At 52.0% G+C, this 15467-nt stretch overlaps 1 protein-coding gene across 1 annotated transcript in view; it reads left to right on the top strand.

Moving 5' to 3' along the window:
- The first annotated feature begins 2822 nt into the window (after positions 1-2822).
- Positions 2823-15467, top strand: part of FGF18 (fibroblast growth factor 18) — a 38427-nt gene continuing 25782 nt past the window's right edge. Inside the window, exons 1-2 of the mRNA XM_007939766.2 lie at positions 2823-2854; positions 3030-3066. Of these exons, the coding sequence (XP_007937957.1) occupies positions 2823-2854; positions 3030-3066 (69 nt within the window). The remainder of the gene's footprint in view (positions 2855-3029; positions 3067-15467) is intronic.

Here is a 15467-nt window from a genome sequence, read left to right on the forward strand (position 1 = left end):
GAGACCAAATAGGAAGATTCTAGCTAGATGCCTCTACAGCAGTAAACTGGGAATGATCCTGCCTCCCTCCATGGCATTGTGAAGATAAAAAATAACATGAAAACCATAACTGTGGTTATTAGTTAACAATAACAAAAATCTTTGGAGACTTATTACATACCAGCCTCTGGATAATCTCATCTGTTTTAACAGGTGGTAAGCCAAAAGCAAGTAATCAGTTGCTAACCCCAAAATCAGCGGTTCAAACCCACAATCTGCTCTGTGGAAGACAGTCTGCTTCTGTAAAGATTTACAGCCTTGGAAACCACATGGGGGCAGTTCTACTGTGTCCTACAGGGTCACTATGAGTCGGAATCGACTTCAAGGCACCCACGCACACATGCATGCACTGCTGTCCAGTCAGATCTGACTCATAGCGACCCTCCTTGGGTTTCTGAGGCAGTATCACTAGGGAAGTAGATTGCCCAACCTTCCGAGGAGTGGTTGGTGGGTTTGAACCATCAGTTTTCTGGTTAGCAGTCAAATGCCTTAGGCACTATGCCACCAGAGCTCCCTAACTGGAAGGCAGTGGGTTTGATTTGAAAGCCAAAACCACCTCTTGACTGGGTCTGCCAGAGGTCTTTATATAAAAAAGACCAAGGATGACGACAATAACAGGTTCCAGTTGGGGCATTTCTGTCAATCTCTACTTGTAGTTGGTCATTGTAGCCTTTCTTGGGATCAGTTCATTTTCTCTAGAATTGGGGAAGTTACCAGTAAATTACCTGGTAATTGCTTTGCAAAGCAAATTCTAGCTAGCAATCAGAACGTTTATGTAAATGAAGCCTTCCAGCTTCATACAAGAACTTGCCTCATCAGTCAGCACTTGGTTTTATAAAAGTTTTTCTGCATTTTTGTCCCATTAGAACTTCAGATAGCCTCAGTTTCAAAGAAAGCTGATTATTTGAGCTTAAAATAGCTTGCAGAGAGACCTGATATCAGAGCAATTACTGACCCTAGGAAATAGCATCATTGGATGACACCTACCTCTGTTTATGTTCTTGTGAGATGGGAATATCAATCTCAGCCAACGAAAAAGGAGACTTTTAACCAAAGAGTCTGAATTCGTAGGTTTTACTTTTTGAGCTTGTTCTTCAGTTTCTTTCCCACTAGGGCCTTGTTTCCCTTAGCATTAAGTCAAAGCAGAGACCAACTGGCCTGGGCTGTTGGCAGTGAGGCCAATACCTACATTTTGGGGTTGGTGGGAAGGACAGGAGTTACGCCTTTGGAGGAGCGAGAGGCAGTGAGAAGGGATGTTGAGAGGGGTCCAGGTCAAAGGAACTGAGCTGCTTAGTATGCAAACAGAAGCAAATCTCAGCCTGGTTCATGGGTGGGGGCCCACAAGAGGGCCTAGAGTGGTCGCTGACCAGAGTTCTGCTGGCTCCTCAAGGGCCTGTAGCCTGCCAGCTTAGGTTGCAGTGATGCCATGGGACCGCTAGGTGTCAGTCGTACGTTTCCAAATATGACTAGCAAACGGGAAAAGCAGAGGTGTGAGCCTGACTGTGATCCTAGGAACTGAACTAGGAGCCCTGAGAGAGAAGAGACTCCTCAAACGCCCCCTGCCCCGCTCTGCAGCGGCCAAGACAGAGAGGGAGGGAGGGGCTGATTTGAGAATGGTCAGCCAGTAGGAAAGGTGCCTGGGAAATTCCAGGATCTTGCGTGTACCCACAGGATGGGTAAAAGCAACCCCTCTTCAGTGGAGCCACCTCAGGGGTTGGACCTGACCCGCCCCCTCCGCGCTCCCTACTCCAGCGCTGGTGGGTGTGAGTGAATGTGAGTAGTGAGTGTGGACGACGGAGATCGCTCCGCACCTAACTGCGTCCTTGGGACTACTGCCTGCCCAATTCCGGCAGCGTTTGCGCCGCAACGCGGGTCACTGCGCTCAGGCGCAGCGCTCCGACGGCTTCCAGTGCTCACCACCTCTAGCTTCGCGGGCTCTGCCCTTCGGAGCTGCTGGTCCCATCGCCGAGAGTCTGAGCGCCTCCCCTCCACCCCGGAGCCGCCAGAAGAAGGAGGAGGCAGTGGAGAGGCCGCGGCAGGCAGACAAGCAGGCAGGGCCGCCTTTGATGTGGGCGCGGCGCACCCAGGCGAGCTGAGCGCCCGTCCGGCCGCGCCCCGAGGGGGGAGTCCCCGGGCCCCGCATCCTCATTGTGCCGGCTCGGGCCCGGGCCCGCCCCCGGCCCCCCGCCCCCTCGCCGCCCGCGCGTAGAAAACGCCCCGGCCGCCGCCAGTGGTGGGAGGCGGCGATGCGCACGGGCGGAGAGACGCGGAGGAGGAGACATGAGCCGGCGGGCGCCCAGACGGAGCGGCCGTGACGCGTTCGTGCTGCAGCCGCGCGCTCCGGCCCCGGAGCACTGACCCTTGGCCCCGCGCAGCCCCGCGCGCCGGCCGGAGAGCGCGCCCCAGCTGCCAGCCCTGCGGCGCATGACGCCCTCAGAGTGAGCTGGGCAGCCAGCACCCGCGAACGCCCGGACGGCTGGCCGACTGGCACTGAGCAAGTGTCCCCTTACGGGCCAGTGCCCCCTGCACAGCGGCGGCCGCTCCGCAGCCCCCGCGCCAGCCCGGAGGGCGCAGCGCTCGGGAGGAGCCGCGCGGGGCGCTGATGCCGCAGGGCGCGCGGCGGAGCGCCCCGGAGCAGCAGAGTCTGCAGCAGCAGCAGCCGGCGAGGAGGGAGCAGCAGCGGCGGCGGCGGCGGCGACGGCGGCGGAGGCGCCCGGTCCCGGCCGCGCGGAGCGGACATGTGCAAGCTGGGCTAGGAGCCGCCGCCTCCCCCCCGCCCAGCGATGTATTCAGCGCCCTCAGCCTGCACTTGCCTGTAAGCGCCCGCGAGCGGGCTGCCCACCCTGCCTGGCCGTCTGTCTCTGTGTCTGTGGCTCTATCTGCCCTCCTTGTTTGTTCGTCTGAGTTTCCGACTGCGTGTCTGTCTGTCCGCGTGTTACTCTCCCTCCCTGCCAGGTCCCACTGACCGCCTCTCCATCTCTCTCCCGCAGGTGTTTACACTTCCTGCTGCTGTGCTTCCAGGTACAGGTACGTAGGCTCCAGACTCAGACCTCCTCGCGTCCCAGCCTCGCGGTTGATGCAGACCCCCTCCCCCGGGCCGCGCCCCCTCCTGGTGCCCCACCCTTCTGGGCGCGGAGCCGAGTGCACCTGTTCCCAGGGCGCAGGAAGGCGGCTCCGCGCGCGCCTTGCACCGGGTGGGGACCCGTCAAGGCCAAGAGACTCTGCTAGGGGGCGAAGGCCGGCGCGGGTTGCCGCGGCCCCTTTCGGCCTCGTCTGAGAGGAGATCCCCAGTGCCGGCAGGCTCAGCTGCAGCAATGTGCCCGACTCCAAGCCCCCTGTCCGCAGCCGGCTAGGAGTTGCGACCTAGGGCTTTTCTCTGTCAACCGTCCCTTTATATCACCGCTCGCTCTTCCAAACAAAAAGGCTTCTTTCAGCGGAGTGGATTTTGAGTCCAGAGAAAAAGCTTCAGTTGTAAATTACTCTGTGGTTTCAAAGGCGTTGCAGCGTTTCGAGAGAGAGGTAGATGCGGGAAGAGGGGCGACGCGGGGCGGGCGAGAGGGACAGATCAGGGAATCCTGACGGAGGGGCAGTTGCCCTGGAGGTCGCTCCTGGCTTGGCCGAGCCGCGCTGCGCACGCCCTCGCCCAAGGTGGTGCAGCCTTCGGCTGGTTCCCCGCCTCTCCCCGTTCGCTTGCTCACTCGCTCGCTTTCTGTGAATCAGAAGAGGGCTTGGCGCTCAGCCTGGAAAGCACTTGCTAAAATCTGATCTGTTACTTCAGCAGCTTTCAGACTCGGGAAGGTCTTGGCACGCAGACAGTTGGAACACTCTGGCTTCCAAAGCCGTGGAAATGAAGGAAAAGGGAGGTGGGGGGGGGAGAGAGAAGAGGGAGCCGACTTCAGTCCCGATTAGAACCAGACCAAGGCTGCCTTAGCATGCGGCGGGGGGGGGGGGGGCGGGCAAAGGGAGTAGGAAGCGCCAGCTGCCCGAACCCCCACCCACTTAGAGTTGCAAAGGAGGGGCCCTTGGAGGAGCCCTTGGACTCGGGCCAAAGGAGGATTATCTGCCCCTTCCCCCTCTTGGTTGAAGGCAGGTGTCCTCACCAGGTTAAGAGAGGGGATGCTTAAGCCTTTGACTTCTGGATTCTGGAGTTCCCCAGAGAGAACCTTGAGCATGGGAAGATGGTGATTCTCCCAGTTTTCCAGCTCCCAGGAGTGTTGTGTGTGTTGAGTGCTGTTGAAACTCAACAGACTCTTACAGTGTTTGGTGTGTGTGTGGGGGGGAGTATATGTGGGGGGCTCTGCTTCTTTCCCTTCCCACTCCTGTAAGAGCACTGCTACTGTCATGATAGACATTGAGCTAGGGGCAGCCAGTGTGGCTGAGTGATGGAAGGATGGGTGGCTAGATGGATGGACAGACTGATGGGTTCTTTCCTCTCATCAGGCAGGCTGGGGTCCCTGGTGGCTGCTTGAATCAATACAACTGGAGTCAGTAACTTAAGACTGGCTGTTTGCCAAAGCAGATGTGACCCTGTGTGGTGACAGAGCTGGGGGTGGTGAGCGGCTGGTGTCAGAGAGACAGACCAGTGCCAGGCATGGCCTGCCCGGTCTGCAGCCAAGTCCTGAAGCAGAAATCAGCTCTCACAGTCACTCCAGGCTATCTACTTGTGTGACCTGGGAGAGAGTTCTTTTTCAGAATGCTGAGCCTGGGGGTCAGGGGCAGGGGTATGTGTGGGGTGTATGATGAGATGGAACTAGAGGGGAGGCAGGGGGACCTTACTGCCCAAGCCCTTTGATGCCTGTTGCCTTTTTTTTTTTTTTTTTTTTGACATGGGGCCTGAGAAGGGTTGGTGTGTGGTCTTTGTGTTCTCTGAGGGGAATGAAAGGGAGGGAGCCCAGACTCTTCATCTCACCTCCACCTCCCCTTCTAAGAAGCAAGAGCACCTCTTGGAAAAGAGCTGGGTGCTCCATCTGGGTCAGACCAGGAGGCAGCTGCCAAGCAGGTGAGGGCCCAGCAACCTCCTCCCTGCTCTACTATCTGCCTCTTCCTTTGCCCCTTTGTCTCCTCCAGCCATCTAAATTGCTGATGTTTGAAGCCCATAACTCCATTCTAGAGTCTACAATATCTAAGGATAGGATTATGGTATGGGGAGTCCCTGAGACACTGCATGCCAAGTGGTGCTTAAGGGAGAGGGTTTCCAAAAGCACTCACAATCCCTAAACAATAAACCCATCCTAAGGGGTTCTTGGGAGCTCTGGTAGCATAGTGCCTAAGGCATTGACTGCTAACCAGAAGGGTGGCAGTTCAAACCCACAGCCACTCCTGGGAAGGAAGGTTGGGCAATCTACTTCCATAGTGATACTGCCCTGGAAACCCAAGGAAGGGTCGCTATGAGTCAGGTCCGACTCGACAGCATGTAACAACAACAACAAGGGGTTCTCAGCAAGGTTGGCAAGCTCACGTCCCCATTTTTGCTCCAGAGAAAAAGATGGGTGGGCATTCGAGGTAGAGATGAGGGGTGGGACCAGTGTGTTTTTCGTGGGAGTCTGAAGTCTGTTCACTACTAAGGTCTCATTGGGCAGAATCTAGGGGAACAGCTACTTCAGGGGCAGGGGTATTTAAAGGGTAGTGATGACAGGGGCCAGGGGAGACCTCTCTGAATGGAGGGAAGGGTACAGAACATTGCAATCCGGTGAACCTGAACCTGAACCTGAACCTCAGCTCCATCTTTCGTATCTATGGACTCCTGGGAATCTGAGTTTCATAATTTGTGAAGTAGGTGATTTGAGGCTGAAGTAATCTATATGGTAGGGATGGGAGGATTTTTGTACATTCTTACCTGCCAGGAAAGCATATAGCTTTACTGGGAAGTGGATATACCTATGACCTTGCCTTTTCCACCTCCACATTTTGGGGGACTGACCCAGTCTTAGCAATAGGGTCTCTGGACTCCATCTCATCTCCCCATCAGCCACCAAGCCTAGAGTGCCCCACTGCACACCCCTCCACCCCCAACCACGTTTCTGTGAACGTATTCAATGCAGGGTACTGCCCTGCTCCTCCTCCTCCCATGGGGTGAGCCCCACCCTTACCCACTGGCCACCCCAGGAAGCAGAAAGCTGGGAATTTAATAAAATCCCTTCTCCACATGACTCAGGACACTCTGGATAGCTCAAATCGGAAGAATTTTAAAAATTTCCACGAGGAGCAGGCGGCGTGACCAGTAAATTGTTTTTCTGCACTTGGCTGAGCTCTGACAATGACACCGGGTTGGGCCATTCACGAAGCTCTACTGGCACCTGGCTGATACTGTTCCTCCCTCCGGGCTCAGTTAGGTCCAGGCTTTCCCCACACAGGGCTGGTGGGAGGTGGGCCAGGGCTGGATGCTTCCGCTCGCCCCTTGTCCCTCCAGCCAACCCCTTATCCCTCCTGCAGTGCCACTTCCTTTCTCTCTCATCTCACAAAGTGTTCCACTTTGCAACTTTCCTTCCACTCTCTCTCTCAGCCTCTTCAGTGGAGTGCAGACCCTTTCTTCAAGCCAGTTAGGATGGGAAACCCAGAGACAGTGTGTTTTGGGACATGGGAAGGGTGGGAAGCTGTCCTATTGGATGTTGTTGGTATTAGCTTCTGTTAAGTTGGGCCCTGACTCATGATGGCACCATTCACAATGGAATTGGACCATTGTAATACATTAGGTTTCCATTAGCTGATGATTGGCAGACCTTTTTTCTAGTCTGCCTTAGTCTTGAAGCTCTGCTGAAATCCATTCAGCATCATAGCAACATGTAAGCATCCACTGACAGATGATGGCTGTGCAGGAGGTGCATTGACCAAGAATCAAACCCAGGTCTCCTGCATGGAAGTGGAAAATTCTACCACTGAGCCACCACTGCCCCTGTCTCACTGGAAAGCACTTTTAATTTCTTAAAGCAACAGCATCACACATCTGTCCATCAGTAAGGTATTCATTCAGCAAACACTTGCTGAGGGAAAAAGACCTAGTCAGTCTTGGCCTCAAGGAGAACCCTGTCTAGAGGTGGGAGAGGGCCAGATAAGCAGGAGTGTAGTTGAACTGCACCTTTCATCTGCCAGTGCTATCAAGTCTAGTGTGGCAGGGAAGAGGGGGAAAGCAAGGCTTAGGAGGAGTGGCTTGCTAAGGTAAAAAGAGAAAGTGCTTCTTGTAAGAATTTCAAGGCTTCTTTTTCTTTTTCTTCTCTTTAATTTGGGAAGCTTGTTCTATTCTTCATTCTATAAAGGAGGCTGAAGTGGGTGGGTGGGGGGTAATAGTCCTATTTCATAGGATTTGGGCAGAGACAGAGAGTAGAGGAGGGACTTGTTCAAGGATCTGGATTCAAAATTGTGTATTCTTTCTCCTGTAGCAAACTGATTTTTTTTTTTTTTTCCCCCAGAAAGACTATATTGGGTGGGGAAACTGAATCCCAAGAGGCTGCTAAGCATGGGCAGTGAGAGATCCTTTCTGGATTTCAGTGGTGGCAGTGGTGGTGGTAGGGGGGCATTCAGAGCCCAGGTGGGCATCTCTGGGATTGAGAGCATCTAACTTAAGTCTGCAGGCCCTGATCACTCTGGAATGTGTTGATCTCAAAGGGTCCCAGAGCTGGAGTTGGGTGTTTTGGGGGATTGGAGCTGGGGGGATTCAATTCCCTCCCCCAGCTTCTCTCCCAGTGTGGAGGGGGAGGGGGCACCCAGCCAGCATTCCTGCAGTTGGGGAGTGTCACTCGCTCTGAGATAAGGAGGTGGATTTTTAAAATTTCTGATGGTTGCCTTGGCCAGCATCAGCCTGCTTGGAGCAACAAGACAGGGGAATGGGTGCTGCCTCCTCCTTGCCCTGGGCTGCTGTCAATGGCATGTTGGGCCCTCAGAGACAGACTGGAGGTAGGCAGGGAGGAGATTGCTTATCCTCAGCAGAACTTTTGGGTTCTAACTAGTCCTCTAGCAGGAATAATGTGGGTATGGAAGATCAGGGAGCAAGCACATCAGATTACCAACAAGAAGACTGTAGCAACATCAGGCACAGAGGGCTCACTCAGTGTGATGGATGCTTTTATACATTATCCTGGCTAAATCTTGCAACCAGATGAAGAAAATGAGACTCAGAGGCATGAAAAACCTACCTGTGACTACAGCAAGAGGGAAGTAGAGCTGGGATTTAATTCTGGGGCTGCCCAGCTCTAGGACCAAGGCTTGTTAAAAGGCAGCGGGAAGGCACTGGAGTCTGACATTTCGGGTTCAAATTGTCTGTCTTCTATGTCTTTGTTGTGTGACCTTGGGCAAGTTGCTTACCCTCCATAGGACTGAGGTTTTGCAAGTATAAAATGGGGTAAATACAGTCATAATACTTTCTAAGCTTACTAAGCAAGTGGAAGGGCAAAGCCCAGTGCTGGGCGTAGAGTGAGTACTCACTTTTGTTATTTGGTGCCATGGGGTCGATTCCTACTCACAGTAATCCCACGTGACAGAGTAGAATTGCCCTAAAGGGTTTACTAGGATATAATCTTTACAGAAGCAGATCACCAGGTCTTTCTCCTATGGAGCTCATGGGTGAATTCCAACAACCAACTTTTGGGTTAGCTGCCAAGTGCTTAACCGTGAGCCACCAGGCCTCCTTTGAGCTCTAAATAGAGGGCAGCTATTGCTGCTGTAATTACAACATCATTATTCCATGTCTTAGACTTGGAGTTCTTTTGCCCCTGGGGCCTTGGGCATCGAAGCCCTTTGTGGGCTGGCTCTATCTCTAGCCTCATCTTCCCCCTTGCCCGGCACCCTAGCCCTAGCCTCAGAAACACTGCAGACTGCTCAGTGAGTTCTTGTCTGTGTTGTAAGACCTAGCTGTGCATCTTGCTGGAGGAAGTTTTCTTTGACCTCACCCCCTTTGTAGGTATAGTGAGCTCCCATTCCCGGGACACTGCCACCCCCTTGGTCATTTGGGGGAATGAGTTTTGACTGTTTCCCTTGTGAGGGCAAAGGCTGGTCTGATGAATGTGTTTGCTGGATGTTTTTGTTGAATTGGGTCAGTCGCCCTGTCAAGGACCTGTGGCAGAGCACTTGAGTGGGGAGCAATGTTAGAGACCCAGCTGTTGTAGCCAGAGCTTGGGGAGACCTGTCTGGTCTTCAGAGAACTTAAGCCTGCTGTCAGTGCTCTTTGGGTCTTAGATGGAGATTTGTTCTGGAACATCAGCCAGTAAGTGGATCCCTTAGGCTTTAGTAAGGCTTAGTAGGGATTGGGAGAGGTTCGGGCTTTGTTTGCTTAAATATTGAATGGCATAAGGACTCCATTTATTGTCAGGTCAGTTGCAACTCATGATGACCCATGTGTGTCCTGCGTTCCCTGAGTTTTCAATGGCTGATTGTTTGGAAGTAGATCACCAGGCCTTTCTTCCAAGGTGCCTCTGGGTGGACTTGAACCTCTAACCCTTCAGTTAGCAGCTAAGTGTGTTAACCATTTGCACCACCCAAGGCTCCCATAAGGACCCGGGCCTACTTAAAATTCTCCTCTGCCAAGGATCGGGCCAAGGACAAACCTCCTGTGGGCCGCAGAGCAGAAAGGGTCCCAGGATTCCTGAATTCACGTCCTAGCTATGACATTGACTCATTATATGACTTACCTCTGTGCCTTGGCTTCCTCACCTGGGTATCAGAGAGCTGAGTTAGGTGGTTTCTGTGGTCCTTGAATACGTGGTCTTTGCAATGGGAGAGACCTAGTTTTGAGGCCTGGCTATGCTGCTTACCAGATATTGGGCAAAGTCCTTAACCATCAACCCTCTGTGCCTTGATTTCCTGGTCTGTAAAATGGAGTCATGGGAAGTACGTACCTTCTAAGAGCAGTTATAGGGACTAGTAGACTAATATATACAAAGTCCCTAGTACAGGGGCCAACACACGGTAACTGAGTAATAGTAATTGCTCAATAAATGATATGCTTATGTGTGTATTATGCATGTAACATGTTGTAGGGCCTGGGGGAAGCTAGGAAGAAGAGGTTCATTGGATCATTTGGGAGTACAGGCTTTGGATTTAGATCTGGATTCAATCCTGATGCCACCACTCCTAGGCTGTGTGGCTTTGGGCAAGGTCCTTAACCTCAATGAGTCTCTATTTCCTTATCATGTGTGAAATAAGGTTAATAGTTCCACTCCCCAAGCCTGTTGGAAGGAGCTCTGGTGGTGTAGTGGTTAAGGCATTTGGTTGCTAACCAAAGGGTCAGTTGCTCAGGCCTGCCAGCTGCTTCTGTAAAGATTTACAACTTGGAAACCCAATGGGGGTCACTAAGTGTCAGAATCAACTCAATGGCAGTGAGTTTGAGGCCTGTTGGGAAGAATAATTGAAGCCATTGTATAGTTGTTATTAATTGCCATCATGTTGGCTGTGACTCACTGCGATGTTATATATAACAGAATGAAACATTGGCTGGTCCTATTGCATTTTTGTGATAATTGGTATTTATTTATTTATTTTTAAATAAAACTTTATTGTGCTTCCAGTGAAGGTTTACCCAGCAGTTTATATTCCTATTCAACAATTTCTACACAAGTTGTTCAGTGGCATTGGTTACATTCTTCACAGTGGGTGAATATCCTCATTACTTGTGTTCTGGTTGTTGTTTCGATTATTGGTATATTTGAGTTCGTTGTTTCAACTACTGTGTGGTACCTTTCAACCTAGGGGGCTCATCTTCAGCACTATATGGCACAGTGTTCTGTGGTGATCCTTAGGGTTTTCATTGGATAATTTCTGGAAGTAGATAGTCAGCCCTAATGTTTCTAGTCTAGATCCTCCACTGACACTTGACCATGGGTGACCCTGCTGGCATTTGAAATACCAGTGGCATGGCTTCTAGCAAAATGGCACTATGCAAGCAACCACAGCAAAACAAACTGACAGATGGGTGGTGGAGGTACGTAGTAGGCCTCAGTAGTGGTCTTGCTCCTTATTCCAAAAAACGAACAAACAAAATAACTCAAACTCACTGCCATTGAGTTGATTCCAACTCATAGCGACCCCCAGTGGGTTTTTGCAGCAGCAAATCTTTACGGAGGTAGCTTGCCCAGTCTTCCTCCCACAGAGTGGCTGGTGGGTTTGAACCGCCAACCTTTTGGCCTTCTGGTTAGCAGTCAAATGCCTTAGGCACTACGCCACCAGAGCTCCTTCCGTTCCTCATTAGCAATCACCAAACATTTATGGCACACCTGCCGCATGCCTGGCCCTGGACTGGATCTTGAGGGGAATGAAGAAGACATCCGAGGCTTCAGCTTATTTCTCAAAGCGTTCTCTGTGAAGGGATGGCAGACTTTGGGCAGCTTTATCCATCATCCATCTATCCCACCTTCTGCCTGTGAATCTTACACACAGCACTTTATGGCCATCCTGGGACTCAGTGGGCGCGCAGGCTCTGCACCAAGCCCACCTGGGTCTGCTCGCACCTCAGACCCTTGGTAGCTGTGTGATTGAGCCAGTGGCTGGGCCTCCTGTGGCTCTTCTTTAACATGGGTGTTGGAACAGTACCTTCCTCTTGGGGTTGTTCTGAGGATAAATTGTGGTCACCTGGGGAAATACTTAGACTAGCTCCTGGCTCATTATAAGTGTTAAGTAAATGTGGGCTGTAGTTCTGCATTTGACTCTGATGTGTGTGTCGAGAGACCTGTTTGCTGGCAGTTCATAGGTTCCTGGAAGGTGGGGTGGGGTGTTGTCTGACCCACGCCATGGGCCCTGTGGCATGTGGTGTGGAACCTGGCATGCAGAATGGATGTTGCGTCAGTGAGTGGAGGGTCCAGGAACTGGATTGAGCCCCCAGTACAGACTATCCTGGTTCCAGGTTGTGGGGTGTTGTTGTTGTTGGTGGTGGTGGTGGTAGTGGCAGGACCTGCCCCAGTCTTTGGGGACCTGCCAGAAATCTGAGGCATCTGTGCTGGGAATCAGGATTCGAGGGTACAGTGGGTAATCTGATGAAGGGCCCTGAAGCCAGACACTGGGGCAAAAGGCTGTCGCTAAGGAAGATGCCCAGTTTAAATCTTGAAATGGGATCAGGCCAGGCAGAGAGGCTGTTGTGAACCCATGTGTGTGCATGTGGAAAAGACATTGCAGCTACATGGAACAGCTCCACCTGGACTTGGAATAGTCTCATGTGCTCAGGGAAGTCCAAGCCAGGTGAGGTGGCTGGAGGATCAAGCAGTGGACAGAGGTGGGCACTGAATGCTGGGATAAAGGATTTGTTTATTATCTCATAGGCTTGGATGATACCCCTCCCCTAAGTGTTCTGAGGGAGATGGAATTGAAACAGGGATTGGAGGGAAAGGGAATGGGAGGAGAAGAGAGAACATGGGTCATCAGGGTCCTGCTCCCTCCCCCAGGCTGGCTCCAGGGTTGACTCCCAGCAGTGACAGGGGGCCCCATATTGATGGTCTGTATGGAGAAGGCTGATGTATGGGGGAAGGGAGGCTGACCCTGGGTTCCAACCCCCATCCCTCAGCTCTGCCAGGCGCCCCGTCAGCTGCTTTGGGTGGCAGCATCCCCCCTCCCCATGCTGATGGCTCAGCTCTGCCAATCAATACATTGATAGCCCTGGGAGCTAATGGACAGGCTGGGGGTGGGGAAGGACCCTTGGCAGAGTCACTCTGTTCTGGTTTGGCCGTGTATGAGGAGTGTGACAGGAGAGTGAGAAGCTGGGCTGAGGGGGCTGAGCAGATTCAGGGTGAGTCCAGGCTTCCTCCTCCTCCTCTTTGTGTCCAGGGGTGCTCGCTAGGGGAAGGAAGGACAGGGACTTTGAAGGTAGCTGCTATTGTGTACCATTGAGTTGATTCTGACTCATAGCGACCCTATAGGACAGAGTAGAACTGCCTCATAAAGTTTTCTAGGTTGTAATTTTTATAGGAGCAAATTTTCAGGTCTTTTCTCCCTCAGAGCTGCTTGGTGGGTTTGACCTGCTGATCTTTCCGTTAGCAGCTGATCCCTTAACCATTGTGCTATCAGGGCTCTAGAGAGGGCTTGAAATCTTGGCTCTGTCTCCTACTTTCTACACAGCTTGGGTGAGTCCACTGGCTTCTTTTTGTCTCTCCTTGTCTTTTGTGACATGAGGACAGTGATAGTTCCCACCTGCTCAGGTGATGTGAGGTATAGAGCAGTGGCCCCTGTCATCAAGCAGCACCCAGTTAGTGGGAACCAGCGTTCATTCGTTTTGCTCTCAAGGGTAATAATCTGTGTTGCTGAGTCCAGGACTGCTCTTGAGGAAGGGTTTGGGAAGGCGCATTTTGGGGTGGAGAGGGGACTGACTTTCAGGTGACTTCCCCTGGGGGGGTATAAGTCTCAGGTTTGGATCTAGAGTTTGGAGCAGCCCTGAAGGCCTCAGCTTGGAGATGCTGTCTTCTAGGGAGGTGGGTGGTGGTGGAATGTGGCCGAAAGTCTGTGGGCCACCTGCAGAGACCCTTCCATTCTGGGCAGGCTGCCTGGAGACGGGCACCAATTTCAAGTAACTTCATTGAGGAGCAGTGACTTGGGGGGGAGGGGGCAGTCTGACCCCATCCTCCTCGCTTGGGTGAATGGGGTAAGCTTCAGACTTTCAGCCCTTTCAAGTTCTCCTCTTTGAGCTCATGGTCAAAACCAATGGCTATCCTGAAATAGGGGAAGGGAGGTGGGTGAGGGAGAGAGTGGGAAAATGGAAGCTGGCAGTGGTAAAGTGGTCAAGAGCTTGGGTTCTAGAATGAGGGAGAGCTGTGTTTGACTCTTGATTCCTTAGCTCACCAACTCTGTGACTGTGAACACATGATTTAACATCTCTAAGCCTCCGTTTCCTCATCTGTAAAATGGGGATACTAATCCTGTGGACTCTGGGGCGTCTGCTCTGGGGATTACATGGGCTAATTTGTCCATAGTCGTTCTGAGCACAGAGAGTTTAATTCACCTAAAAAGGTTCTTAGCTCAATAAGTAGGGATATTTAAAAACAAAACAAAGCAGAGTAAGGGGAAAGGGGAAGAAAACCAATAGTGGCTATTACTAACATAATCTTTTTCTGAGATAGATATTATAAATGATCCCCATTTTGCAGATGAGAAAACCGAGGCTTAAAGAAGTCAAATGAGTTGGTTATCTGGGGTGGAGCCAGGTAGCCGTTAAAGTCAGCTAGCCATTTTATTGTTAAGTGCCTGTGGGTGTGTGTGTGTGCATGCATATGTTTACGTAGTGTGTGTATGTAGGTGATGTGGAACAGGGCAGATGTCCATGAGAGGGGAGAGTGTGGCCTGGGACGAAATGGGAAGCCCTTCAAACAGGCCTTTCAGAGCCAGGAGAGGATCTGTGAGGCTGAAATCTTCAGGCTGTTGGCTGTTGGATGCCTGGCAGGAGAGAAGCCTTGTGGGGAAGAACCCTGGCAGATGTGATCGGGCTAGGGGCTCATCCTAAGCTCTTTTCATCCCACGATAGGTTCCCACCAAAGTTTGTGAGAGAGGAGGCTTGGAAGATAGTCAGGGACACTTGGCTGAGATCCTGTGGGTGGTGGGCAGCCAAGGCAGAGTTTTGAGCAGGGAGATGGTATGACGTTGTGTGTTGGGGGCGTGCTCTGATGGTGTACTTGACGAAGGTGAGAGTGGGCAGCAGGCTCTAACTCATTAAGGATGGTGCCCAGGACCTTGGTGGACCTCAGGGTGTGTGTGGAGAGATCTGAGCCTACTGTGCCCTTGCTGTCCCTTGTGCAATTTCTGATTTGGGAATTAATATTCTCCCCAGAGCTAAAGCCCTCAGGGCAGGGGAAGTGGCCAGGTGGAGGGTAGTTGGGGTCTTAGGCTACAGGGGAACCCTACTATAGGCCACTCTGCTGTAGGAAAAACTGCTTCTACCCTAAAGATAATTCTTGTGCACAGGTTGAGGGAAACGCAGAGTGACAAAGGCACCTACTTTCTACAGAAGGGAGCGTTTTTTATGTGCCAGCCTGTCTCTCCTTGCCACAGTTGCAGTAATTTGATTTTTTTTTTTTTTTTCACATAGCAGCTTTTCAACACCCCTGATAATTGTGCACCTGGAAGAGTGTTTGCAGGGAGAAAGCGGCTCTGCCTATCTGGGAAGGCCTCAGAGGCAGACCTCAGTTTCAGAGCAGCTAGCAGGAAAAGAGGGGGAAGGAATGTTCCTCAAGGTGGCCCAGCTTTGCAGAAGCTCTGGAGGTAGATCCTAGAGAAGTTGCCTGGAGGTCAGATCTAGGAACTGGGTTCTACCACCACAGGCGGGTGAGGGAATTAAACAAGTACCGTATCTAGCCTTTCTTCTGAGACACCTCTGAGTGGACTATAACCGCCAACCTCAAACAGTAGTGGCTGGACTATTGGCCAAAAGGTTGGTAGTTTACATTCAGCTAGAGGTGCCTTGGAAGACAGGCCTGGCAATCTGCATCTGAAAGATCATAGCCTTGAAAATCTGGTGGAGCAGTTCT

This window comes from Orycteropus afer, unplaced genomic scaffold (assembly GCF_000298275.1).
Source record: "Orycteropus afer afer isolate SDZICR_OR568_19922 unplaced genomic scaffold, OryAfe1.0 scaffold00062, whole genome shotgun sequence".
Classification (NCBI taxonomy): domain Eukaryota; kingdom Metazoa; phylum Chordata; class Mammalia; order Tubulidentata; family Orycteropodidae; genus Orycteropus; species Orycteropus afer.